The 26,858-nt window shown below is 43.1% G+C and overlaps 1 protein-coding gene across 2 annotated transcripts; it reads right to left on the bottom strand.

Annotated features, from left to right (window-relative positions):
• Positions 1-16: 16 nt before the first annotated feature.
• On the bottom strand, positions 17-25,521 carry LOC124010094 (serine/threonine-protein kinase tousled-like 1-B). Of its 2 annotated transcripts, XM_046322433.1 has the most exons (22): positions 25,127-25,521; positions 22,287-22,402; positions 22,042-22,110; positions 21,652-21,690; positions 21,454-21,529; positions 19,532-19,575; positions 17,745-17,846; positions 17,563-17,649; positions 17,363-17,455; positions 8,262-8,372; positions 8,041-8,177; positions 7,633-7,827; positions 6,983-7,049; positions 6,779-6,876; positions 6,305-6,386; positions 6,113-6,204; positions 5,931-6,020; positions 4,078-4,247; positions 3,605-3,740; positions 3,400-3,511; positions 2,379-2,486; positions 17-2,233 (listed from the first exon to the last, which is right to left on the bottom strand). In XM_046322433.1, exons 1-22 carry the CDS (start codon positions 25,251-25,253, stop codon positions 2,084-2,086), a joined length of 2,301 nt encoding a protein of 766 aa, XP_046178389.1. In that variant the 5' UTR covers positions 25,254-25,521; the 3' UTR covers positions 17-2,083. The 2 variants fall into 2 exon arrangements, with proteins under 2 accessions (XP_046178389.1, XP_046178390.1); XM_046322434.1 differs by lacking the exon at positions 21,652-21,690.
• Between the last annotated feature and the right edge of the window lie 1,337 nt (positions 25,522-26,858).

Here is a 26,858-nt window from a genome sequence, read left to right as displayed (position 1 = left end):
ACAAACCAAAGGCGGCGACCTTGGTAGGGCAATCTTTATTGCATATGAATGACAGGACCTGACATTGCCTCCCATTCATTCTCGTATCTGTATGTATCAGACAGTGGTGAAACCAGTTTACATGGTGTTCAACTGCTGTGGCTCCTGCTTTATGTTCTGTTTAACGCTCCACAGTCTTCCAATATAAACACTTACATTCGGTACACTACCAATATGCTGTAATAACTCCTTATGACACCTGTTATGTCAGTGTTACGCAGGCCTTATGACAGACTTCAAGTAAAGTGTTAGTGAACAGAAGAAAGCCTTCATCAAACTGCGCTTTTCCTTCATATATGTCACAAACAGTTTTATACAACTTTATATATATAACACATGGTTTCCAGACTACTAATAAACATTGCTGTGGTAAAACAATTTAACGTTATTGGAACTCCTGGCATACAGAAGCATTATTCTTCTCACCACAGTGGAGTGTACACTTCAAAGGGCCACTAAAGAGTAGGCTATACACTTCAGGGCCCTAGAGTGTTCCTGTTCGCACGGGTCTGCACTATCTGTACCTGAGGTAGCTCATACAGATAGATCTTAACTAAAAGCCACATCTACATAGCAGCAAAATAAAAAAATCATTTCGTAGCACAAATGAACAAGGAGACATGAGGAACCAAGAGTTGAGACTTGCTGAAGCTTTGCATGTGCTCAACGTTTCACCTGTTATTTCCGATCTACAATATAAAACGTGAAGGTAAAATAGACAAAACAGAGTAAGGGAAGGGTACAATTTCAAAGCAAAGTGGGAAATAAGAGAATTATGTTTCTAGGCGTTTTGTCTTTTATTCATTTGAGAACAGGTGCAGACGGGGCACTGCCTAGTGAGAGTTCAGTACATCGAGTGTGTTTGACCCCCTGTACAGACTGAGATTGCAGATATGCCACTCCTACACATGAAATGTACATTGAATTTCCTCCAGATTTGAGTATTGAAACCTTAATCTTTACAATAAAGCTGATCCTTATATGGTTTCATTGTGTTCTGCTAAACAGACGTCATTGCCTGAACAGGCCTATAGCACTCAGCACATTGTAGAGGGATGGATCCACAGAGGACCTAAACTGCCTAAAACCAACTTCTTTCACACAGCCAGATTATATTCATCCAGGAGTAGATTTCATTCTTGATTCAAGATCTAAAAACGTGACTTTATGAACATATTAAATATGAGCTTCTGTCCGACAGTCTGGGACTGAAGCTTAGCCTTAGTCCAGGACTATTTCAAGAAGTCATGTCCATGAAACCAAATCATCTTGATTATAAGTGCAATTTAGTCCAAGGTTTACTGTGAGTCTGGCAAACCAACTAATCTATTCTGGGGATTCAAGCCACATCCCAAATCGACCTCTAGCACCAACATACTGGTGTAGATCTGAACTGACTGCAGAGGTCTAAGCAATATGGAGAACATTCCACTTGGCCTATCCAGGCACAAGGTGGAGATAGTTTAATGCCTATTCAATCCCTTCAGATCTACAGGAAGTGCCTTCTATAGTAGAAGCTAGTGGACTATTTAGGAATGGACTTCTGATAAATAAACAACTAAACGTGTTGCTTTTTGTTTACAGTTTACCTCTCCACCAATAAGAGCCCAGTTCAACATTAGCAAGGGGTGTGGCCTAGCCCCACTTAAGTCTCCATGGCAACAGACACAGCATGTCCAATGGCATGCACAAGGGGTAGAGCTTCTCTCTCTCTCTCTCTCTCTCTCTCTCTCTCTCTCTCTCTCTCTCTCTCTCTCTCTCTCTCTCTCTCTCTCTCTCTCTAAAGCAGGTATACCTTCAGGATCAGAACACAGTGTAACGTTTCGGCAAAGCTACTTGGAAACATTAGCAGTGTCTCCACCTCCACTCTGTCTTCCTCTTTCCCCATCTCACGTGTCATCCATTCTATTCAGCCAAACAAATTCACGTCCCTTTCACTGCGGCTGGGGGATTCTGAATACCCAACACCACTCCATTTCCCATATTAGGATCAGTTCTGCTATAGGATTGACCGGTGGGCCTGTCAGTCATGTCCATCAGCCATTCAGTAGGAGGAGATTGAAGAGGAGGCGGGCTGAAGGGAGCCTGAGGAGTTGGTGCGTCTCATGTGAGGGAGGAGGTACGTGTCAGTGCCCAGCTGGTGAACGTCGAAACGAGCCTCCTTACGGTAGGCCAGACAGCGCCGGATAAACGCCTGACAGGGAGAGATAGAGAAGGAAGATGGAGCGAGAGATGTTAGTTAATCTATAGAATATGGATCAGCTTATCATGCTTTGTCTATCCTAGTCACATTCAGACATGTCCTGACGAGTGTACAATTCAGAGTAAGTATGAGTCACCTTGGCCTCTGTGCTGGCCTGGGGCTTGGCAGGGAACTGGACCTCGGTGGCTTTGAGGATGGTGTTCTCCTGAAGGATGTCCTGCTGAGACTGGTTATGGCCAAATGGCTGCATGAACACACACACAGTTAAAACAAAACTGAGGTATAACTGACTGGGCATAAATTCACCTTTTGGTCTACCAACCACTGTGGTAAATTATTTTACAAGAAATTACAGATGTTTATGCTTTGCAATTTTTCTAAAACAATAAATGCATTACTAATAGGAAGTAATGTGGTGTATTGTTTAATTTCATTTTTTGTGACCTGAGTCTTTTAACCGAAATATCACAGATGACAAATATGTTCACCTGCCCCTTTAAGGGCGGGGGGGTTACCGTGGTAACCTCCAGTCATGTTTGTTCCTGTGAGATTGAGTCTGACTAGTTAGTAGAAGCATTGTCTTTTCTCCCTAGCAGTAGAGACTCAAACATACAGAAAAACAACCTCACTTGTGAACAAAACAATGGAAATAGCCAAGAAACATAAGGACAAAGTCTAATTTCAGTAGAAATTAGACCAACTTTTACTTTGAAAACAACTACTGCAGTATTTATTTGACTATACATTTGATCATACTTAACGTTTTTTTATTCACAAATGTGAATAAAATGCTCAAACTGTGAAACCCTGACCACCCGCCATCGTGGCTGGTCTTACCCGCCAATGCCAAGACATCTTACCCGCCAATGCCAAGACATCTTGCCAAGACATCTTATCCGCCAATGCCAAGACATCTTACCCGCCAAGCCAATGCCAAGACATCTTACCCGCCAAGCCAATGCCAAGACATCTTACCCGCCAATGCCAAGACATCTTACCCGCCAATGCCAAGACATCTTACCCGCCAATGCCAAGACATCTTACCCGCAAATGCCAAAATCTACCCACATTTAGCAGGTGTTAATTTTAGGCCCTGATCACTGAGGAAAATAAAATGAGTACACTTCAGAGGTACCCTAATGAGTGTGAGTGCTTACCTTCCGTCCATAGAGGCACTGGAAGAAGATGACCCCGACCGACCAGACGTCCACTTTGTTAGAGATCTTAGGAGGCTCCTTGCCTACTACAAAACACTCTGGGGGAAGGTACCTGGGCAAGAGGAAAACATGAAGAAAGCAATATACAATAGAGAAAAACCTAATATAACTATTTGTGTGTCATGTGTTGTGTGTCGTGTCTCACCAGTATGTGCCAGCTCCCTGTGAGGTGAGGTCCATGCCGTCCACACCATAGTTGTCATCATCCATGATCTTAGACAGCCCAAAGTCTGTGATCTTTATCTCTCCACATGCAGTCCCATCCACCAGCAAGATATTACCTGCACAGACAAGAGGCGTGAGTTGAGTATGTGTGTAAGCCACCGACACAACATGAGTCACTGTGTGAACAAGTGTGTGTGTGTGTGTACCTGGTTTGAGGTTGTAGTGTGTGTGTCACAGGAGGTTGGTGGCACCTTAATTGGGGAGGACGGGTTTGTGGTAATGACTGGAGTGGAATCAGTGAAATGGTATCAAATACATCAGACACAAGGTTTCCAGGTGTTTGATACCATTCCATTCACTCTGTTCCAGACATTGATGAGCTGTCCTCCCCTCAGCAGCCTCCTGTGGTGTGTGTGTAACTAGTTTGAGGTCGTAGCGGGTGTGTGTGTGTACCTGGTTTGAGGTCGTAGTGTATGATGGGGGGTTTGATCTCATTGAGGTATCGCAGGGCATTGACTATCTGCATGACGATAGACCGCGCCTCCTTCTCTGACATCAGCTTGTTCTGTTTCAGATAGAAGTCCAAGTCGTTCCCCTCACAGAACTCTAGAACCGTACAGAACCTAAAGGCAGAGAGAAAGAGACAGAAAGAGAAAGCGTGAGAGCAAAATTGCAAGATTATGTTATAATGCTGTATTTGCACCAAAAGGTTGTTTTTGCAACAGAATAGAGGGTTCTTATAACTCTATTGTGTCTGTGTGAACTGAAAGTGGGCCTCTGGGAGATTCAACACTGACAGGAGATTTACGATGTCTTTGGGTGATATCAGGGAGATGTCTTGGGGCCAGACCCTTTGAAGAGAATTGAAGAGAATTCTCTTGGTAGATAATGCGGTCGGCATTTGATTGTAAGGAATTCTAGGTCAGATGAACAAAAGGACTTAAGTCCTGTATGTTATTATGATCACACCACGACTTGTTAATCATAAGGCATACACCCCGCCCTTCCTGTTACCAGAGAGATATTTGTTTCTGTTGGCTCGATGCGTGAAGAAACCGGGTTGCTGTATCGACTCTGATAACGTATCCTGAGTGAGCCATGTTTCCGTGAAACAGAGAATGTTACAATCTCTGATGTCTCTCTGGAAGGCAACCCTTGCTCTAATTTCGTCTACCTTGTTGTCAAGAGACTGGACATTGGCGAGTAGTATACTCGGGAGCGGATAGTGATGTGCCCGTCTACGGAGCCTGACCAGAAGACGGCTCAGTCTGCGGCGCTGTTTTTTTGGGTCACCTACTGGGATCTGATCCATTGTCCTGGGTGGTGGTCCGAACAGAGGATCCGCTTCGGGAAAGTCGTATTCCTGGTCGTAATGTTTTTAAGTTGACGTTGCTCTTATATCCAATAGTTCTTCCCGGCTAGATTTCCTGGGGTAACAATGTAAGAAATAATACATAAAAAACAAAATACTGCATAGTTTCCTTAGAACGCGAAGCGAGGCGACCATCTCTGTCGGCGCCATCTCTATTGCTTTCATGCTTCTTGGTTTTTGAAGAATGTATGCATTTTCTACATGTGAATTAATGGTTTTTTAAATCTTGTAATTTTCTTTTAAGTTGAGAGGACTCTCAAAATGGGGGCATGTGATGGCAAAATTGCAAGATCATGTTATAAGAATAGAATAGAGGGTTATTATAACTCTATTGTGTCTGTATGAACTGAAAGTGGGCCTCTGGGAGATGTAACACTGACAGGAGATTTACGATGTCTTTGGGTGATACCGCATTCCAGAGCACGAGTTCATGTTTCTGTACTCAGTTACCAGGGGGAGATGGCCCCAGTATGGAGTTGGTGGGCCAGACCCTGGTCTCTACACAATGAGGACAGATATTGTCTGCTGTGAATTATAAGTATCTTTCATACAAATCTTAACCTTGTGACCCATTCCATACATCTGTTGTTAGTCATGTAGACTGAAGGAGAATGGACTTTGCGATAAAATGCTGTGGCTCAAACCAGCTTGTTGATTGTTGAATTCTCAGTGATCACCTCCAGGGGTGATTACCGACCAGCTCAATTACTGCACTAATTAAATAATTAAGTTTGTTTGTTTTTGTAATCCTCTCGATTACAATAATTCCACCACAAGAGAAAAACAGAGAAAGAGTGTGAGGAAGAGAAACAGAGAAGACAATGGACTCCATTAACTATAACCTAAGAGGCATCTCAACAGTCTAAAATGGCTTCCTCTCCTTCATCTGACCTGTGAAAGAACTGTACTATGTTTGGGGTAAAACGTCACTTACGTGTCTGTATCCAGGGAAAAGTAGTCGTAGAGTTTGACTATTCTGGGATGGTCCAGCTGTTTGTGTATCCGGTATTCTCTACAGGCATGCCTGGGACAGAAAACAATAGTGTGTAAGCAAGTCTGGTCAAATAACATTTAAAACTTGGATGTAAACTTGGTTGTAAATTCTGCGTCTCATACTTGTGGTAGTTCTCCTTCTTCTCCTCTCTCCAGTTCTTGTTGAGTTGGTGGATTTTAACGGCTGCGTAGCGCTGCTCAAACAGGTCAAAGGCCTGAAGACACAGAACACACATCAGACAAACACTCACAAGCACAGGTACAGTATGGATCTAGAATCTCATTCACAAGCACATACCAGTAGTCAATCCATACCTTATAGACTTCACTGAAGCCTCCTCTGCCTAGCAGATACAGCAGCAGGTACCTCTCATTCAGAGTGGGGTGGTCTTTAAACCTGACAGACAGACAGACAAACAGATAGACTGAACAGGCTGCTTCCTATAGTATAAAAGGATAATTTACCCACATAACACCTACAAGAGCTGTGGCTCAGTCAGTGGAGCATGGCACTTGCAACGCCAAGGGTTGTGGGTTCGATTCCTGCTTGGGCCATCCATATATAAAATGTATCCACACATGACTAAGTTGCTTTGGATAAATGTGTCTGCTAAATGGCATATATTACAATTATTATCTTATGAACACCTAGAAAGTATCAACTTGGCAGTCAGCCACACTACAGCTACTGGCCTTCGGATAGGTAGGCACTAGGGTTGGGTTTTGAACCAGGAGACAGTGCTGGGGTCAGGACTTCTATATGATTGCGTCTTTCTGTCTTGTACTTACGATGAGCTGTCCTCATTGTTGATCCTCTTCAGCTCTCGGATGTGGAGGTTCCTCACCCTCTCCAACCTCTCCAGCTCTGCCTGGATCTCAGCCTCCTCCTGAGAGACAGTCAACCACATTACTCAAACAGTCAATTGTATTCATTTTGGGATTCGGGACAATAGTACTTTGAACAAACATGTTTGTGGTCATAGAGAAACCAACCTTCTTCAGGTGTCCCAGGCGAAGCTTGAAGATCTCCTCCTGCTCATGATACTCAGCCAGAGTCAACCTAAAAAAATGTTGATAAACGTCACTGCACCAACAACGCAAAAGTGTGTGTGTCCATCTGTCCGTGCGCATGCATGCCTGTATGTACAAGTGTGTGTATCCATCTGTCCGTGCGCATGCATGCCTGTATGTACAAGTGTGTGTGTCCATCTGTCCGTGCGCATGCATGCCTGTATGTACAAGTGTGTGTGTCCATCTGTCCGTGCGCATGCATGCCTGTATGTACAAGTGTGTGTATCCATCTGTCCGTGCGCATGCATGCCTGTATGTACAAGTGTGTGTATCCATCTGTCCGTGCGCATGCATGCCTGTATGTACAAGTGTGTGTATCCATCTGTCCGTGCGCATGCATGCCTGTATGTACAAGTGTGTGTATCCATCTGTCCGTGCGCATGCATGCCTGTATGTACAAGTGTGTGTATCCATCTGTCCGTGCGCATGCATGCCTGTATGTACAAGTGTGTGTATCCATCTGTCCGTGCGCATGCATGCCTGTATGTACAAGTGTGTGTATCCATCTGTCCGTGCGCATGCATGCCTGTATGTACAAGTGTGTGTGTCCCTCAGTGTGTGTGTGTACTCACATCTGAGGCAGGGAGGGTTTGAGGAAGGGGTCGGGGTCATTGCCGTTTACAACCTTGGCTTTGCGCTGTTTGGGTTCGGAGGTGGTTCCTAAGGAGAGGGAGGGGGAGGAGGAGGGGTTGGGAGGCTTTCTTTTGGCTAGCAGCTTCCTCTGACGCTCGATCTCCTCTCTCTGCTGGTTGATACCCTCCTGCTGCCTACACACAGAGTGTGTGTGTGTGTGTGTGGGGGGGGGGGTTATAAAGTGTTATAGCAGGTCATTAGAAAGTAATCACATATAACAGGTCAAAAGAAAGTCATATCACACATAACAGGTCATAGGAAATGTTATCGTTTCATTATGCTTTGGAGAGCAGACCATGTACATACAGTATATTATATGTGGGTTTGTGAAGTGTGTGTATTCTCACTTGACAAGGTTCTGGAATGCGTATCCGTCGGTCCACTGTTCAGTGTAGGAGGCTCCATGTCGTACAGTGGTGAAGTGACCCAGTCTGAGACGGTCCTGCATGCTCTTCTCTCTGCACGACTGCTTCTCCTGGGTGCTCTACATACACACAAATAGACGCCAGTTACACAATCACACATGGGCTTGTGTCAGTAACAGACATCCATACAAACAAATCAACACCTTCTCTATGAGTAGTTTCTTGCTCATTGTGATGCATTTGTTCAGTCTCTCCTTGTATTTCTCCAGGAGTTTCTGCTGTTCATCAATCTGTCTCCTCAGGTCACAGTTGGCCTGGAGGGAAAACAATACATGTATCAACACACAACAGTACACAACCTCTACCCATCACCTATAGTACCCTAACTAGTACAACCTCTAACCATCACCTATAGTACCCTAACTAGTACAACCTCTACCCATCACCTGTAGTACCCTAACTAGTACAACCTCTAACCATCACCTATAATACCCTAACTAGTACAACCTCTACCCATCACCTGTAGTACCGTAACTAGTACAACCTCTAACCATCACCTGTAGTACCCTAACTAGTACAACCTCTAACCATCACCTGTAGCACCCTAACTAGTACAACCTCTAACCATCACCTGTAGTACCCTAACTAGTACAACCTCTAACCATCACCTGTAGTACCCTAACTAGTACAACCTCTAACCATAACCTATAGTACCACCTCTACCCATCACCTATAGTACCCTAACTAGTACAACCTCTACCCATCACCTATAGTACCCTAACTAGTACAACCTCTAACCATCACATGTAGTACCCTAACTAGTACAACCTCTAACCATCACCTATAGTACCCTAACTAGTACAACCTCTAGCAATCACCTTAGGTACCCTAACTAGTACAACCTCTACCCATCACCTTAGGTACCCTAACTAGTACAACCTCTACCCATCACCTGTAGTACCCTAACTAGTACAACCTCTACCCATCACCTGTAGTACCCTAACTAGTACAACCTCTACCCATCACCTTAGGTACCCTAACTAGTAACAACCTCTACCCATCACCTTTAGTACCCTAACTAGTAAAACCTCTACCCATCACCTATAGTACAACCTCTACCCATCACATGTAGTATCCTAACTAGTACAAACTCTAACCATCACATGTAGTATCCTAACTAGTAAAACCTCTACCCATCACCTATAGTACAACCTCTACCCATCACATGTAGTATCCTAACTAGTACAACCTCTAACCATCACATGTAGTATCCTAACTAGTAAAACCTATACCAATCACCTATAGTACCCTAACTAGTACAACCTCTACCCATCACCTATAGTACCCTAACTAGTACAACCTCTACCCATCACCTATAGTACCCTAACTAGTACAACCTCTACCCATCACCTATAGTACCCTAACTAGTACAACCTCTACCCATCACCTATAGTACCCTAACTAGTACAACCTCTACCCATCACCTATAGTACCCTAACTAGTACAACCTCTACCCATCACCTATAGTACCCTAACTAGTACAACCTCTACCCATCACCTTAGGTACCCTAACTAGTACAACCTCTACCCATCACCTTAGGTACCCTAACTAGTACAACCTCTACCCATCACCTTAGGTACCCTAACTATTACAACCTCAACCCATCACCTTTAGTACCCTAACTTGTAAAACCTCTACCCATCACCTATAGTACCCTAACTAGTACAACCTCTACCCATCACCTATAGTACCCTAACTAGTACAACCTCTACCCATCACCTATAGTACCCTAACTAGTACAACCTCTACCCATCACCTATAGTACCCTAACTAGTACAACCTCTACCCATCACCTATAGTACCCTAACTAATACAACCTCTACCCATCACCTATAGTACCCTAACTAGTACAACCTCTACCCATCACCTGTAGTACCCTAACTAGTACAACCTCTACCCATCACCTTAGGTACCCTAACTAGTACAACCTCTACCCATCACCTTAGGTAACCTAACTAGTACAACCTCTAACCATCACCTGTAGTACCCTAACTAGTACAACCTCTAACCATCACCTATAGTACCCTAACTAGTACAACCTCTAACCATCACCTATAGTACAACCTCTACCCATCACCTATAGTACCCTAACTAGTACAACCTCTAACCATCACCTGTAGTACCCTAACTAGTACAACCTCTAACCATCACCTATAGTACCCTAACTAGTACAACCTCTAACCATCACCTATAGTACCCTAACTAGTACAACCTCTACCCATCACCTATAGTACCCTAACTAGTACAACCTCTACCCATCACCTATAGTACCCTAACTAGTACAATCTCTACCCATCACCTATAGTACCCTAACTAGTACAACCTCTAACCATCACCTATAGTACAACCTCTACCCATCACCTATAGTACCCTAACTAGTACAACCTCTAACCATCACCTGTAGTACCCTAACTAGTACAACCTCTAACCATCACCTATAGTACCCTAACTAGTACAACCTCTAACCATCACCTATAGTACCCTAACTAGTACAACCTCTACCCATCACCTATAGTACCCTAACTAGTACAACCTCTACCCATCACCTATAGTACCCTAACTAGTACAATCTCTACCCATCACCTATAGTACCCTAACTAGTACAACCTCTACCCATCACCTATAGTACAACCTCTACCCATCACCTATAGTACCCTAACTAGTACAACCTCTAACCATCACCTGTAGTACCCTAACTAGTACAACCTCTAACCATCACATGTAGTACCCTAACTAGTACAACCTCTAACCATCACCTATAGTACCCTAACTAGTACAACCTCTACCCATCACCTATAGTACCCTAACTAGTACAACCTCTACCCATCACCTATAGTACCCTAACTAGTACAACCTCTACCCATCACCTATAGTACCCTAACTAGTACAACCTCTACCCATCACCTATAGTACCCTAACTAGTACAACCTCTACCCATCACCTATAGTACCCTAACTAGTACAACCTCTACCCATCACCTGTAGTACCCTAACTAGTACAACCTCTACCCATCACCTTAGGTACCCTAACTAGTACAACCTCTACCCATCACCTTAGGTAACCTAACTAGTACAACCTCTAACCATCACCTGTAGTACCCTAACTAGTACAACCTCTAACCATCACCTATAGTACCCTAACTAGTACAACCTCTAACCATCACCTATAGTACAACCTCTACCCATCACCTATAGTACCCTAACTAGTACAACCTCTAACCATCACCTGTAGTACCCTAACTAGTACAACCTCTACCCATCACCTATAGTACCCTAACTAGTACAACCTCTACCCATCACCTTAGGTACCCTAACTAGTACAACCTCTACCCATCACCTTAGGTACCCTAACTAGTACAACCTCTAGCAATCACCTTAGGTACCCTAACTAGTACAACCTCTACCCATCACCTTAGGTACCCTAACTAGTACAACCTCTACCCATCACCCGTAGTACCCTAACTAGTACAACCTCTACCCATCACCTGTAGTACCCTAACTAGTACAACCTCTACCCATCACCTTAGGTACCCTAACTAGTAACAACCTCTACCCATCACCTTTAGTACCCTAACTAGTAAAACCTCTACCCATCACCTATAGTACAACCTCTACCCATCACATGTAGTATCCTAACTAGTACAAACTCTAACCATCAGTCACATGTAGTATCCTAACTAGTAAAACCTCTACCCATCACCTATAGTACAACCTCTACCCATCACATGTAGTATCCTAACTAGTACAACCTCTAACCATCACATGTAGTATCCTAACTAGTAAAACCTATACCAATCACCTATAGTACCCTAACTAGTACAACCTCTACCCATCACCTATAGTACCCTAACTAGTACAACCTCTACCCATCACCTATAGTACCCTAACTAGTACAACCTCTACCCATCACCTATAGTACCCTAACTAGTACAACCTCTACCCATCACCTATAGTACCCTAACTAGTACAACCTCTACCCATCACCTATAGTACCCTAACTAGTACAACCTCTACCCATCACCTTAGGTACCCTAACTAGTACAACCTCTACCCATCACCTTAGGTACCCTAACTAGTACAACCTCTACCCATCACCTTAGGTACCCTAACTATTACAACCTCAACCCATCACCTTTAGTACCCTAACTTGTAAAACCTCTACCCATCACCTATAGTACCCTAACTAGTACAACCTCTACCCATCACCTATAGTACCCTAACTAGTACAACCTCTACCCATCACCTATAGTACCCTAACTAGTACAACCTCTACCCATCACCTTAGGTACCCTAACTAGTACAACCTCTACCCATCACCTTAGGTACCCTAACTAGTACAACCTCTACCCATCACCTTAGGTAACCTAACTAGTACAACCTCTAACCATCACCTGTAGTACCCTAACTAGTACAACCTCTAACCATCACCTATAGTACCCTAACTAGTACAACCTCTAACCATCACCTATAGTACAACCTCTACCCATCACCTATAGTACCCTAACTAGTACAACCTCTAACCATCACCTGTAGTACCCTAACTAGTACAACCTCTAACCATCACCTATAGTACCCTAACTAGTACAACCTCTAACCATCACCTATAGTACCCTAACTAGTACAACCTCTACCCATCACCTATAGTACCCTAACTAGTACAACCTCTACCCATCACCTATAGTACCCTAACTAGTACAACCTCTACCCATCACCTATAGTACCCTAACTAGTACAACCTCTACCCATCACCTATAGTACCCTAACTAGTACAACCTCTACCCATCACCTTAGGTACCCTAACTAGTACAACCTCTACCCATCACCTTAGGTACCCTAACTAGTACAACCTCTACCCATCACCTTAGGTACCCTAACTAGTACAACCTCTACCCATCACCTTAGGTACCCTAACTAGTACAACCTCTACCCATCACCTTAGGTACCCTAACTAGTACAACCTCTACCCATCACCTTAGGTACCCTAACTAGTACAACCTCTACCCATCACCTGTAGTACCCTAACTAGTACAACCTCTACCCATCACCTATAGTACCCAACTAGTACAACCTCTACCCATCACCATGTAGTATCCTAACTAGTACAACCTCTAACCATCACATGTAGTATCCTAACTAGTAAAACCTATACCCATCACCTATAGTACCCTAACTAGTACAACCTCTACCCATCACCTATAGTACCCTAACTAGTACAACCTCTACCCATCACCTATAGTACCCTAACTAGTACAACCTCTACCCATCACCTATAGTACCCTAACTAGTACAACCTCTACCCATCACCTATAGTACCCTAACTAGTACAACCTCTACCCATCACCTATAGTACCCTAACTAGTACAACCTCTACCCATCACCTTAGGTACCCTAACTAGTACAACCTCTACCCATCACCTTAGGTACCCTAACTAGTACAACCTCTACCCATCACCTTAGGTACCCTAACTAGTACAACCTCTACCCATCACCTTTAGTACCCTAACTAGTAAAACCTCTACCCATCACCTATAGTACCCTAACTAGTACAACCTCTACCCATCACCTATAGTACCTAACTAGTACAACCTCTACCCATCACCTATAGTACCCTAACTAGTACAACCTCTACCCATCACCTTAGGTACCCTAACTAGTACAACCTCTACCCATCACCTTAGGTACCCTAACTAGTACAACCTCTACCCATCACCTTAGGTAACCTAACTAGTACAACCTCTAACCATCACCTGTAGTACCCTAACTAGTACAACCTCTAACCATCACCTATAGTACCCTAACTAGTACAACCTCTAACCATCACCTATAGTACAACCTCTACCCATCACCTATAGTACCCTAACTAGTACAACCTCTAACCATCACCTGTAGTACCCTAACTAGTACAACCTCTAACCATCACCTATAGTACCCTAACTAGTACAACCTCTAACCATCACCTATAGTACCCTAACTAGTACAACCTCTACCCATCACCTATAGTACCCTAACTAGTACAACCTCTACCCATCACCTATAGTACCCTAACTAGTACAACCTCTACCCATCACCTATAGTACCCTAACTAGTACAACCTCTACCCATCACCTATAGTACCCTAACTAGTACAACCTCTACCCATCACCTTAGGTACCCTAACTAGTACAACCTCTACCCATCACCTTAGGTACCCTAACTAGTACAACCTCTACCCATCACCTTAGGTACCCTAACTAGTACAACCTCTACCCATCACCTTAGGTACCCTAACTAGTACAACCTCTACCCATCACCTTAGGTACCCTAACTAGTACAACCTCTACCCATCACCTTAGGTACCCTAACTAGTACAACCTCTACCCATCACCTGTAGTACCCTAACTAGTACAACCTCTACCCATCACCTATAGTACAACCTCTACCCATCACATGTAGTATCCTAACTAGTACAACCTCTAACCATCACATGTAGTATCCTAACTAGTAAAACCTATACCCATCACCTATAGTACCCTAACTAGTACAACCTCTACCCATCACCTATAGTACCCTAACTAGTACAACCTCTACCCATCACCTATAGTACCCTAACTAGTACAACCTCTACCCATCACCTATAGTACCCTAACTAGTACAACCTCTACCCATCACCTTAGGTACCCTAACTAGTACAACCTCTACCCATCACCTATAGTACCCTAACTAGTACAACCTCTACCCATCACCTATAGTACCCTAACTAGTACAACCTCTAACCATCACCTATAGTACCCTAACTAGTACAACCTCTAACCATCACCTATAGTACCCTAACTAGTACAACCTCTACCCATCACCTATAGTACCCTAACTAGTACAACCTCTACCCATCACCTATAGTACCCTAACTAGTACAACCTCTACCCATCACCTATAGTACCCTAACTAGTACAACCTCTAACCATCACCTATAGTACCCTAACTAGTACAACCTCTACCCATCACCTGTAGTACCCTAACTAGTACAACCTCTACCCATCACCTGTAGTACCCTAACTAGTACAACCTCTACCCATCACCTTAGGTACCCTAACTAGTAACAACCTCAACCCATCACCTTTAGTACCCTAACTAGTAAAACCTCTACCCATCACCTATAGTACAACCTCTACCCATCACATGTAGTATCCTAACTAGTAAAACCTATACCCATCACCTATAGTACCCTAACTAGTACAACCTCTACCCATCACCTATAGTACCCTAACTAGTACAACCTCTACCCATCACCTATAGTACCCTAACTAGTACAACCTCTACCCATCACCTATAGTACCCTAACTAGTACAACCTCTACCCATCACCTTAGGTACCCTAACTAGTACAACCTCTACCCATCACCTATAGTACCCTAACTAGTACAACCTCTACCCATCACCTATAGTACCCTAACTAGTACAACCTCTACCCATCACCTATAGTACCCTAACTAGTACAACCTCTACCCATCACCTATAGTACCCTAACTAGTACAACCTCTACCCATCACCTATAGTACCCTAACTAATACAACCTCTACCCATCACCTATAGTACCCTAACTAGTACAACCTCTACCCATCACCTGTAGTACCCTAACTAGTACAACCTCTACCCATCACCTTAGGTACCCTAACTAGTACAACCTCTACCCATCACCTTAGGTACCCTAACTAGTACAACCTCTACCCATCACCTTAGGTAACCTAACTAGTACAACCTCTAACCATCACCTGTAGTACCCTAACTAGTACAACCTCTAACCATCACCTATAGTACCCTAACTAGTACAACCTCTACCCTAACCATCACCTATAGTACAACCTCTACCCATCACCTATAGTACCCTAACTAGTACAACCTCTAACCATCACCTGTAGTACCCTAACTAGTACAACCTCTAACCATCACCTATAGTACCCTAACTAGTACAACCTCTAACCATCACCTATAGTACCCTAACTAGTACAACCTCTACCCATCACCTATAGTACCCTAACTAGTACAACCATCACCCTAACTAGTACAACCTCCCATCACCTATAGTACCCTAACTAGTACAACCTCTACCCATCACCTATAGTACCCTAACTAGTACAACCTCTACCCATCACCTATAGTACCCTAACTAGTACAACCTCTACCCATCACCTTAGGTACCCTAACTAGTACAACCTCTACCCATCACCTTAGTACCCTAACTAGTACAACCTCTACCCATCACCTTAGGTACCCTAACTAGTACAACCTCTACCCATCACCTTAGGTACCCTAACTAGTACAACCTCTACCCATCACCTTAGGTACCCTAACTAGTACAACCTCTACCCATCACCTTAGGTACCCTAACTAGTACAACCTCTACCCATCACCTTAGGTACCCTAACTAGTACAACCTCTACCCATCACCTGTAGTACCCTAACTAGTACAACCTCTACCCATCACCTATAGTACAACCTCTACCCATCACATGTAGTATCCTAACTAGTACAACCTCTAACCATCACATGTAGTACCCTAACTAGTAAAACCTCTACCCATCACCTATAGTACCCTAACTAGTACAACCTCTACCCATCACCTTAGGTACCCTAACTAGTACAACCTCTACCCATCACCTTTAGTACCCTAACTAGTACAACCTCTACCCATCACCTATAGTACCCTAACTAGTACAACCTCTAACCATCACCTATAGTACCCTAACTAGTACAACCTCTAACCATCACCTATAGTACCCTAACTAGTACAACCTCTACCCATCACCTATAGTACCCTAACTAGTACAACCTCTACCCATCACCTATAGTACCCTAACTAGTACAACCTCTACCCATCACCTATAGTACCCTAACTAGTACAACCTCTAACCATCACCTATAGTACCCTAACTAGTACAACCTCTACCCATCACCTGTAGTACCCTAACTAGTACAACCTCTACCCATCACCTTAGGTACCCTAACTAGTACAACCTCTAACCCATCACCTTAGTACCCTAACTAGTACAACCTCTACCCATCACCTTTAGTACCCTAACTAGTAAAACCTCTACCCATCACCTATAGTACAACCTCTACCCATCACATGTAGTATCCTAACTAGTACAACCTCTACCCATCACGTGTAGTACCCTAACTAATACAACCTCTACCCATCACCTGTAGTACCCTAACTAAGACAACCTCTACCCATCACCTGTAGTACCCTAACTAGCACCTAAACTCACCCTAAGCAGGTCATCTATGCGTCCCTCTTTCTTCTCCAGGTCCAGACTCTTGTTGCTCTCCAGAGCAGCCAGTTTCAGACCTGTCAACTCTGTCTGGAGAGAGACAGGAGAGGAGTAGGTGAGAAAGAAGTGTGACAGGTGTGAGGAGCGTAAGGAGATGTGATAAGGGTTTGAGGAAATAGGGAGTGTGTAAGTCTTACCTGAACACACTTGCTGGAAGAGGCTTTGTGGTTCATCAGGTGATCTCCGAAACACAGACTGGTAGGAGAGGAGCTGTTTTGTCTGATCTACAGAGAGACAACACACATACAACACTGTTATAAACAAGGTGATGAAACACACATCAAAGCCCAAAAAGGTCCTACCACGTGTGTATACGTACGTTAGAGCCAGGTGCAGAGTGAGCACCTTGGTGGGAGTTCTGTGGTGAGCGGAGGAACTGTGGTAAAGCCCTCACCGGACTGGAGCCACTCCCCCCCTGGAACTACATACAGGAAACAGCAGGGTGAGGAACAAGAAGTGACATCCCATACATATGGCCCAGCAATACACTATGAAAGTCCCGCCTACTTCTTGGATCATGCCCCATACTGCTTTTGAATGCATTCATTTAAGATATATGTATAATTATATTTGTATTTGCGGATTAATTTTGTTCTACCTAATGGCTTTCATTAAAGTTTTCCATTCTCCCAAGTGACGCAGCGGTCTAATGCTTTCAACACACCGACAGCGTCGTTGCGCAAAATAGTCGCAGCATCATCTGGAAACGTATGCAACAAAAGTTCAACATTCACCTTCTGCTACCATTTCTCTCAAGCTGTCTACACATATAGTTTGACACATACAACGCATGCACCACAATGAACGCACTGCAACTGCCTTTGCAAAGCTGCAAGGCAAATGCAGAGTTTCATTGGAAATGAATGTATTTCTGGTGTACCAAAATGCAATGACGCTGTCAGTGTGTTCCAAGTGTAAGGCGCTAGAGCCGTCACTACAGACCCGGGTTCGATCCCAGGTTATGTTGCAGCCGGTCGAGACCAGGAGACCCATAAGGCAGCGCACAATTGGCCCAGCATCGTCTGGGTTAGGGCAGGCCGGTATTTTCTTGTCCCATCGCGCTCTAGTGACTCCTGTTTCGGGCCGGGCGCAGTGCACACTGACTTCAGCCGCTAGTTGTACTGTGTTTCCTCCAACACATTGGTGGAGCTGGCTTACGGGTTAAGCAGGTAGTGTGTCAAGAAGCAGTGCGGCTTGGTTGGATTGTGTTTCGGAGAACACACTCGACCTTCGCCTCTCCCGAGTCCGTGCGGGAGTTGCAGCGATGGGACAAGACTAACTACCAATTGGATAATTGGATATCACGAAAAAGGGGTAAAACGTTTAAAAAATATATTTTTTATATACATACATACATACATACATACATACATACATACATACATACATACATACATACATACATACATACATACATACATACATACATACATACATACATACATATATATACAAATCTCAAAATAAAACGAGAAAAAATATATATATATACATATTATTACAATAATAATAATAATAATAATAAAGGATTTCCATTGCATTATATTTTTCATTATGGAAAACCTTAAAGGCATTGGGTAGAAGTAAATAATCCACTAATAGGAATATAATTTTACATGCATCTTAAATGACCGCTTTCTCAAATATTTGAGGACATGCATAAATTTGAGGACACATTTGTCGAATCCCATTCTTAAAACAGCAAGGGACATGATCCAGGAAGTACATGGGACTTTCATAGTGTATAGAAGAATGCCTCAAGTTGGGAAATTCACAATGTCAACCAATCAGAATCATCACACCACGACCCAATCACCAATCATCTCACTTAACCTAACATAGCAGGGGTAGAAAGATGTCTGAGCCGAGTCCCTACTTCCATTTTTCAGCGGAAATGGAAGTCAGATTGAAAATACTGTATCCCTGAAAACAGGATGTTAGCGTTTTCTGGCAACTCCACATAGGCTGCATCTCACTAGACATTTTGCGTGTCAAGACCAACCAGCTTGGCCCATGGAAGGCTTATATTTAGTTTAACTTACACAGAGAGAACACAAAGTGCATATAAATAACGAGTCTGGAACAACTACATAATACGACACTCACATCAAAGTAGTCACTGATCTTGGGCCCCCGTGTGGAAGTCTTCCCTGTGGTAGAGGAGAACACAGAGAAGATACCGTGGGTTAGCAACGCATTAACACAGATACAGAGGTTAGCACAGCCCAGGGACCTTACAACAGAATGTAGCAATGACACTGTGTCACCTTGTTTAACGGAGAGTGACATTCAGAACATACACTACATGACTAAACATATGTGGACACCTGCTCGTCGAAGATCTCATTCCAAAATCATGGACATTAATATGGAGTTTGTGCCCTTTTGATGCTAAAACAGCCCCCAGGCTTCTGGAAAGGTTTTCCACTAGATGTTGGAACATTTCTGCGGGGACTTTCTTCCATTCAGCGACAAGAGCATTAGTGAGATCGGGCAATGATGTTGGGTGATTAGGCCTGGCTCGCAGTCAATGTTCCAATTGATGCCAAATGTGTCCGATGCGGTTGAGGTCAGGGCTCTGTGCAGGCCACTCAAGTTCTTCCACACCGATGTCAACAAACTATTTCTGTATGGACCTTGCTTTGTGCATAAGGCCATTGTCATGTTGTAACAGGAAAGGGCCTTCCCCAAACTGTTGCCACAAAGTTGGAAGCACAGAATCGTCTAGAATGTCATTGTATGCTGTAGCGTTAAGATTTCCCTTCACTGAAACTAAGTGGTCTAGCCCGAAACATGAAAAACAGACCCAGACCATTATTCCTCCTACACCAAACTTTACAGTTGGCACTATGCACTGGGGCAGTTAGCTTTCTCCTGGCATCCGCCAAACCATGAATAGTCCGTCGGACAGCAGATGGTTAAGTATAATTCATCACGCCAAAGAACACATTTCCACTGCTCCAGAGTCCAATGGCGGAGAGCTTTACACCACTCCAGCCGACGCTTAGCATTGCACATGGTAATCTTAGGCTTGTGTGTGACTTTGAAATGAAAATAAATCAAGTACCAAGGAGAATCTAAAATTCCTTCAGGTCCTGACCAGATCATTTCACCCCTGTTTATAACGACTGTTGTTTTTATTTTTATTTTATTGAAACATTTATTTATTTTTGACAGGGAGTCAGGTTGAGACCAAGGTCTCTTTTACAAATGATCCCTGCAATTACAAAGACACACACATCACATGCAAATATAAAATGCAAGACAGGATTACAAAACACAATCATAGAAAACAGGTACAGTGCCTTAAGAAAGTATTCAAACCCCTAGACTTTTTTCACATTTTGTCGTGTTACAGCCTGAATTCAAAATGGATGAAATAGATTTTTCTCCTCACCCATCTATAAAACATGTTTAGAAACTTCAGCGAATGTATTGAAAATAGGGTGGCAGGTAGCCTAGTCGTTAAGAGCGTTGGACTAGTAACCAAAAGGTTGCAAGATCGAATCCCTGAGCTGACATGGTAAAAATCTGTCATTCTGCCCCTGAACAAGGCAGTTAACCCACTGTTCCTAGGCCGTCATTGAAAATTCGAATGTGTTCTTAACCGACTTTCCTAGTTAAATGGAAATATCTTATTTACATAAGTATTCACAGCCCTGAGTCAATACATGCTAGAATCATCTTTGGCAGCGATTACAGCTGTGAGTCTTTCTGGATAAGTCTCTAAGAGCTTTGCACACCTGGATTGTACAATATTTGCATATTATTATTTTTAAAAGTTAAGCTCTGTCAAGTTGGTTATTGATCATTGCTCGACAGCCATTTTCAGGTCTTTCCATAGATTATAAAGCAGATTTAGTGAAAAGTGTAACTCGGCTATTCAGAGTTGTTTTGGATTTGCCTTAAATATAATGCTTTGAATTCATGACATAAAGTTTGTTTCTTTGCCAAATTTCTTCCAATTTTAATGCATTTTTGCAAGGGGTGTGCATACTTTCTGAAGGCACCGTATGTATGTGTCATACCCTGGCTGTTCTCCGATTGGATGTCAGCTTTCCTCTTCCTCCCTCTGGGCGACTCAGAGTGCTTCTTCTCAGGGGTCTGAGAAGAAACAAATAGTAAATCACTTTTCTGACACTCGCGTGTCCCCTTAGGAAGAGAGTGTATGAGTGTGTGGTGGTGGTGGGGGGGGGGGTAGGACAGTAGGAAGGAAGAGTACGTACAGAATATGCAGGAGAACTCCCCCTCTTCATATCAGAGTTCTAGGGAGAGAAAGATACATTAAAAAGAGTGAGTAGAGGGTGAGACGGGGATGGAGGAAAGATAGCGAGGAAGGTTGAAAGAGGGAGGAAAGAGAAAGATTGAGGTGGGTCATGCAAGGACAAACAAAGATATCATTCAGTCTCCTGATTAACTGTCCATGGTTCCAAAAATGTAAATGTAAATAGACAAAATTCTGCCTTCCCTGTCTCCACCCAAACTAAATGGAGTCTTTTCTTTTAACAGCGAGTAAGCCACCTGTGTGTCGGTGATATGGTGTGACATCTAATCACTGAAACTAGGCCAGACCCGTCCCTCACTGACATTGTCTCTGCATAGTGTGTGTGTCTCACCTCTGACTCTTTGTCGCTGGAAGAGCCGAGACTGCCATAGCTGTGGTTGGAGCACTCGTTGGCCAGACCCTGGACATACAGACAAGTCAGACATAACTGTTTAATAGTGTGTGTAATGTGTCATTTTCATGTGCTTGCCTTAAAAAAAAACTTTTTGGTGTGTCTGGTATGAGTAAAAACCTGCATGTGTGCGTTATAGTATTTATGTGTGAGATAGTAATTGCGTAATAACGGGTGTCTGTCACCTTGGCCCCGCCGCTGGCGCTGCTTCCTATGGTGTTGCCGCTGACCGCACCCATGAACCTGGCCTCCAGAAGCTCCTGCCTGCGAGGGTCCAGGCTGTGCAGCTCCTCCATGGGACCTAAACACAACATAACACATATGGCTATGTAAGGATACAACAATCTGTATCTGACTGTCTCACACTACTATCCACTTCAAATAAGTGCACATCAGATAAGTGCGAATGGTTTGAGTGCAATGCACTTCACCAGTCCCACATCAACTTAGCCCATCTGCTTTTAGTGAACACATTATGGACAGCACCAAGCTATAGCACTTACAGTACCAGTCAAAAGTTTGGGCACACCTATTCATTCAAGGTATTTTTTTTTATTATTAATTATTTTTTTACAATTTTCTACATTGTAGAATAATAGTGGAGACAAGAAAACTATGAAATAACACATGGAATCATGTAGTAACCAAAAAAAGCATCAAACAAATCAAAATATATTTTATATTTGAGATTCTTCAAAGTAGCCACCCTTTGCCTTGATGACAGTTTTGCACACATTTGGCAATCTCTCAACCAGCTTCACGAGGTCGTCCCCTGGAATGCATTTCAGTGAACAGGTGTCCCCTGTTAAAAGTTAATTTGTGGAATTTCTTTCCTTCTTAATGCGTTTGAGCCAATCAGTGGTGTTGTGACAAGGTAGGGTTGGTATACAGAAAACAGCCCTATTTGGTAAAACACCAAGTCCATATTATGGCAACAGCAGCTCAAATAAGTAGAGAACTATCATTACTTTTGACATGAAGGTCAGTCAATCCGGGAACATTTCAAGAACTTTGAAAGTTTCTTCAAGTGCAATTGCAAGCGCTATGATGAAAGTGGCTCTCATGAGGACCGCCACAGGAAAGGAAGACCCAGAGTTACCTCTGTTGCAGAGGATACGTTCATTAGAGTTACCAGCCTCAGAAAATGCAGCACAAATAAATGCTTCAGAGTTCAAGTAACAGACACATCTCAACATCAACTGTTCAGAGGAGACTGTGTGAATCAGGCCTTCATGGTCAAATTCCTGCAAAGAAACGACTACTAAAGAACACCAATAAGACATGCTTGGGCCAAGAAACGCAAGCAATGGACATTAGACCGGTGGAAATCTGTCCTTAGATTTTTGGTTCTAATCGCCATGTCTTTGTGAGAGGCAGAGTAGGAGAAAGGATCTCTGCATGTGTGGTTCCCATCGTGAAGCATGGAGGAGGAGGAGTGATGGTTCTTTGCTGGTGACACTGTGAGTGATTTACACACTTAACCAGCATGGCCACCACAGCATTCTACAGTGATACACATCTGGTTTGCGCTTAGTGGGACTACCATTTGTTTTTCAAAAGGACAATAACCCAACACACCTCCAGGCTGTGTAAGGGCTATTTAACCAAGAAGGAGAGTGATGGAGTGCTGCATCAGATGACCTGGCCTCCACATTCACCCAACCTCATCCCAACTAAGATGGTTTGGGATGAGTTGGACCACAGAGTGAAGGAAAAGCAGCCAACAAGTGCTCAGCATATATGGGAACTCCTTCAAGACTGTTGGAAAAGCATTCCAGGTGAAGCTGATTGAGAGAATGCCAAAAGTGTGCAAAGCTGTCATTAAAGCAAAGGGTGGCTACTTTGAAGAATCTAAAATATATTTTGATTTGTTTAACACTTTTTTTGGTTACTACATGATTCCATGTGTCATTTCATAGTTTTGATGTTGTCACTATTATTCTACAATGTAGAAAATAGTCCAAATAAAGAAAAATCATTGAATGAGTAGGTGTCCAAACTTTTGACTGTTACTGTAGTATGTATCAGGTGTCAACAGTGTGTTAGACTGTATGACCAATACAACCTAGCAGTCAGTATTTGGTACTGAACTAGACAAGCACATTAGCTCCGATTCAACAGCTGAGCTGTGGTCCTGAACTTCAACTCAAAGAGTTAACTTTGCCTTCCTGAATCACCAAAACACACAACATGGAATGTCTGACCGTGACACACACACACCTTATGACAGAGGTGCAAGTGAAGGGAAACCAGACAACAGTTATAATGCATTGACAACCACCAAGCACTAAATATGTCCACAGGAATACCACATCCAGGCCTCATCTTGACCCCAGTCCAGCAGGAAGCCATAGTTACATTGTTATTACAATCCCAATTGGAATATTTTGCAACAGTAACAATTGTGACACACTAATATACTAAAGTAACGTGAGCCTCTGTGACAAACTTCCGTTTCGATGGCATCAGAGTCACAGGCATTAGTTCTGTTGCATGACAGCAACATTCTATTCTTGTTGTGATGTTGAAGTGATCAGAATATAGGCCTACACTTCTTTGTTTGGCAAAGAACAAGGAATTTTGAATTCATCATAACTCAGTGGATTCGCATGGACCTGCAGTAGCATTGCTGTTCGACGGAAGACTAAAGGCAACTAGCTACCCACAGCTGTTTAACATAGGTCTCGGTAACATCGCTAGCTAACTACATAAACAATGCCTTGGGCTTGGCCATCTGTCGGTCCAGCGGTCTAGACTGCTCTCAGTCCTACTTGTTTTCCAGTCAATCGTTCTGCTCCTGTCTGAATATTCCATCGCTATTGTTCTACTGTAGCTGAGTGCTGACATCTTTATAGCCAGGTAACGTTAGCTAGCTACTGTACTGACTGTAACTGACAAGGTTCGGCCATCAATTCGCGGCATCCATTGACATCCATATTTCAGTCGAATTGGGGCGATATAACTGGAAACAGTATCAATTTCCCATCGAACAGACTTCGACGAATGACATCGTTGCTGAATTTACCTTCCTTGGTCTTGGTGGTGGCCGTTATGTGTTGTTGAGAAATCGTTAGGGACGAGGATAGCTGCGACCAAGATGGCGTCGCCTCCAAACTTCCACCACCACTTCCACTGTTACTTTGGACACTCATGAAGCCACTTTACTAGTGAGAGAGCAGACACACACACGGGCGTCCGTGCAAATCCGAAATCCCAAAAGTGCATCCACCATCAGGCAACTGCTACATAGCCACGGAAATCAATCTAATTTTGACCATTTTTTGTAAACACTTATATTTCAGTAAGCTCTGCAGTGCGAATGCGTCTTGAAGTAGCATACTAGGATAAAATGTAACCTTTGCATCGATCGAGCGGCTGTCAGCATCAGTTCGCGAACAGCGCTCCAATCCTGGAATAGGCTATCGCGAGGTTAGCGCCATAGCAATATATCAATAGAACCGATATCCAATTAGACCGTTCGAATAATGTCTGGTCAATCATTATCATCTCAAAATTCTGTGCCACATTTGAATAACGTGTATTCAAATGACAATGTATATTGTTCAGCCATGTTGGATGATGTACCAATTTACAGATCAGCTACCAGAAATGTACCACCCAAAAAATGCATGGGTCAAAAATATCTACTAAGCCTATATCTATGATTGGCGCGCACCTCGCTCGTGCTGTGGATGAGATGATGCGAAAACAATGAAGCGACACCCCAAAAATGGCCGTAAGTCACACAAGTTCATTTCTCCTCGCACGAACAAAATATTGAATTAAATGGTAGAGGAAAAATTACATGACTACAATTTATTTTCTTTATACTTTTATTCGTATAAATATATGAATGCCTTTAGGTCTACACATCCATTGAAAAACGGCTTCTGACTACAGGCATTTTCTGATGTCAGGATTTGTTTGCGAAGGCTGTTCACTTGGTGTGTGTGTGGGCTGTGTGCATGGTTGAATTCCACTACACACTGGCAAGTTGAAAACATGAGTGTTGTTGTATTGGCCCATATTAAAAATGAATCTTATAAAAAAAGAAGTGAACATGCTTGATGAAGGAGGACAATGTTATGATCTACAGATGGAGAAAATGCTTTGTTCCAAATCTGGTGCAATGCATCAGCCAGCTAGGTCTATATGTTATGTTGTTGTGGTGAAGCTTTTGTGACGTCATTGTGGAACACACACACACACACACACACACACACACACACACACACACACACACACGCACACCTTTATTTGGATGTGTTTGTGTTGGTCATTGAGTGACTTAACTCTTTTACACCCAAATGGAGCCGACCAGGCGAAGGCAGGTTAATGGCAGACTGAACAATGTTGATGTGTGTATTTTCTATCATTTCTGATATTCAGGGCTCATCTGTAAAAGAGAACTTGGTCTCAGAATGACTCCATGATAAAATAAATGTTAAATAACATAACAACAGACTCACTGTGGGTTCCACTGACGAGCTCTCTCGGTAACAGATTAGTCTATATGATTCTGACAGCACAAAGTTATCATAGAGAATGGTTAAGATGATCATCACACACGCACTCACTATTGTGTATTTATTATTACTTATCTATTATTTCTCTTTCTCTCTACATTGTTGGGAAGGGCCCGTAATCATTTCACTGTTAGTCTATACCTGTTGTTTACTAAGCATGTGACAAATAAAATGTGATTTGTTTTGACTCTTGCACCTACAGTAGGTCGGTCTGGTGGTAGAGGATAAGCA

The sequence above is a fragment of the Oncorhynchus gorbuscha genome, linkage group LG22 (genome assembly GCF_021184085.1).
Source record: "Oncorhynchus gorbuscha isolate QuinsamMale2020 ecotype Even-year linkage group LG22, OgorEven_v1.0, whole genome shotgun sequence".
NCBI classification, from domain to species: Eukaryota; Metazoa; Chordata; class Actinopteri; order Salmoniformes; family Salmonidae; genus Oncorhynchus; species Oncorhynchus gorbuscha.
Note: the sequence above shows the minus strand (reverse complement) of the source record. Positions and strands in the feature narration are given on the sequence as shown.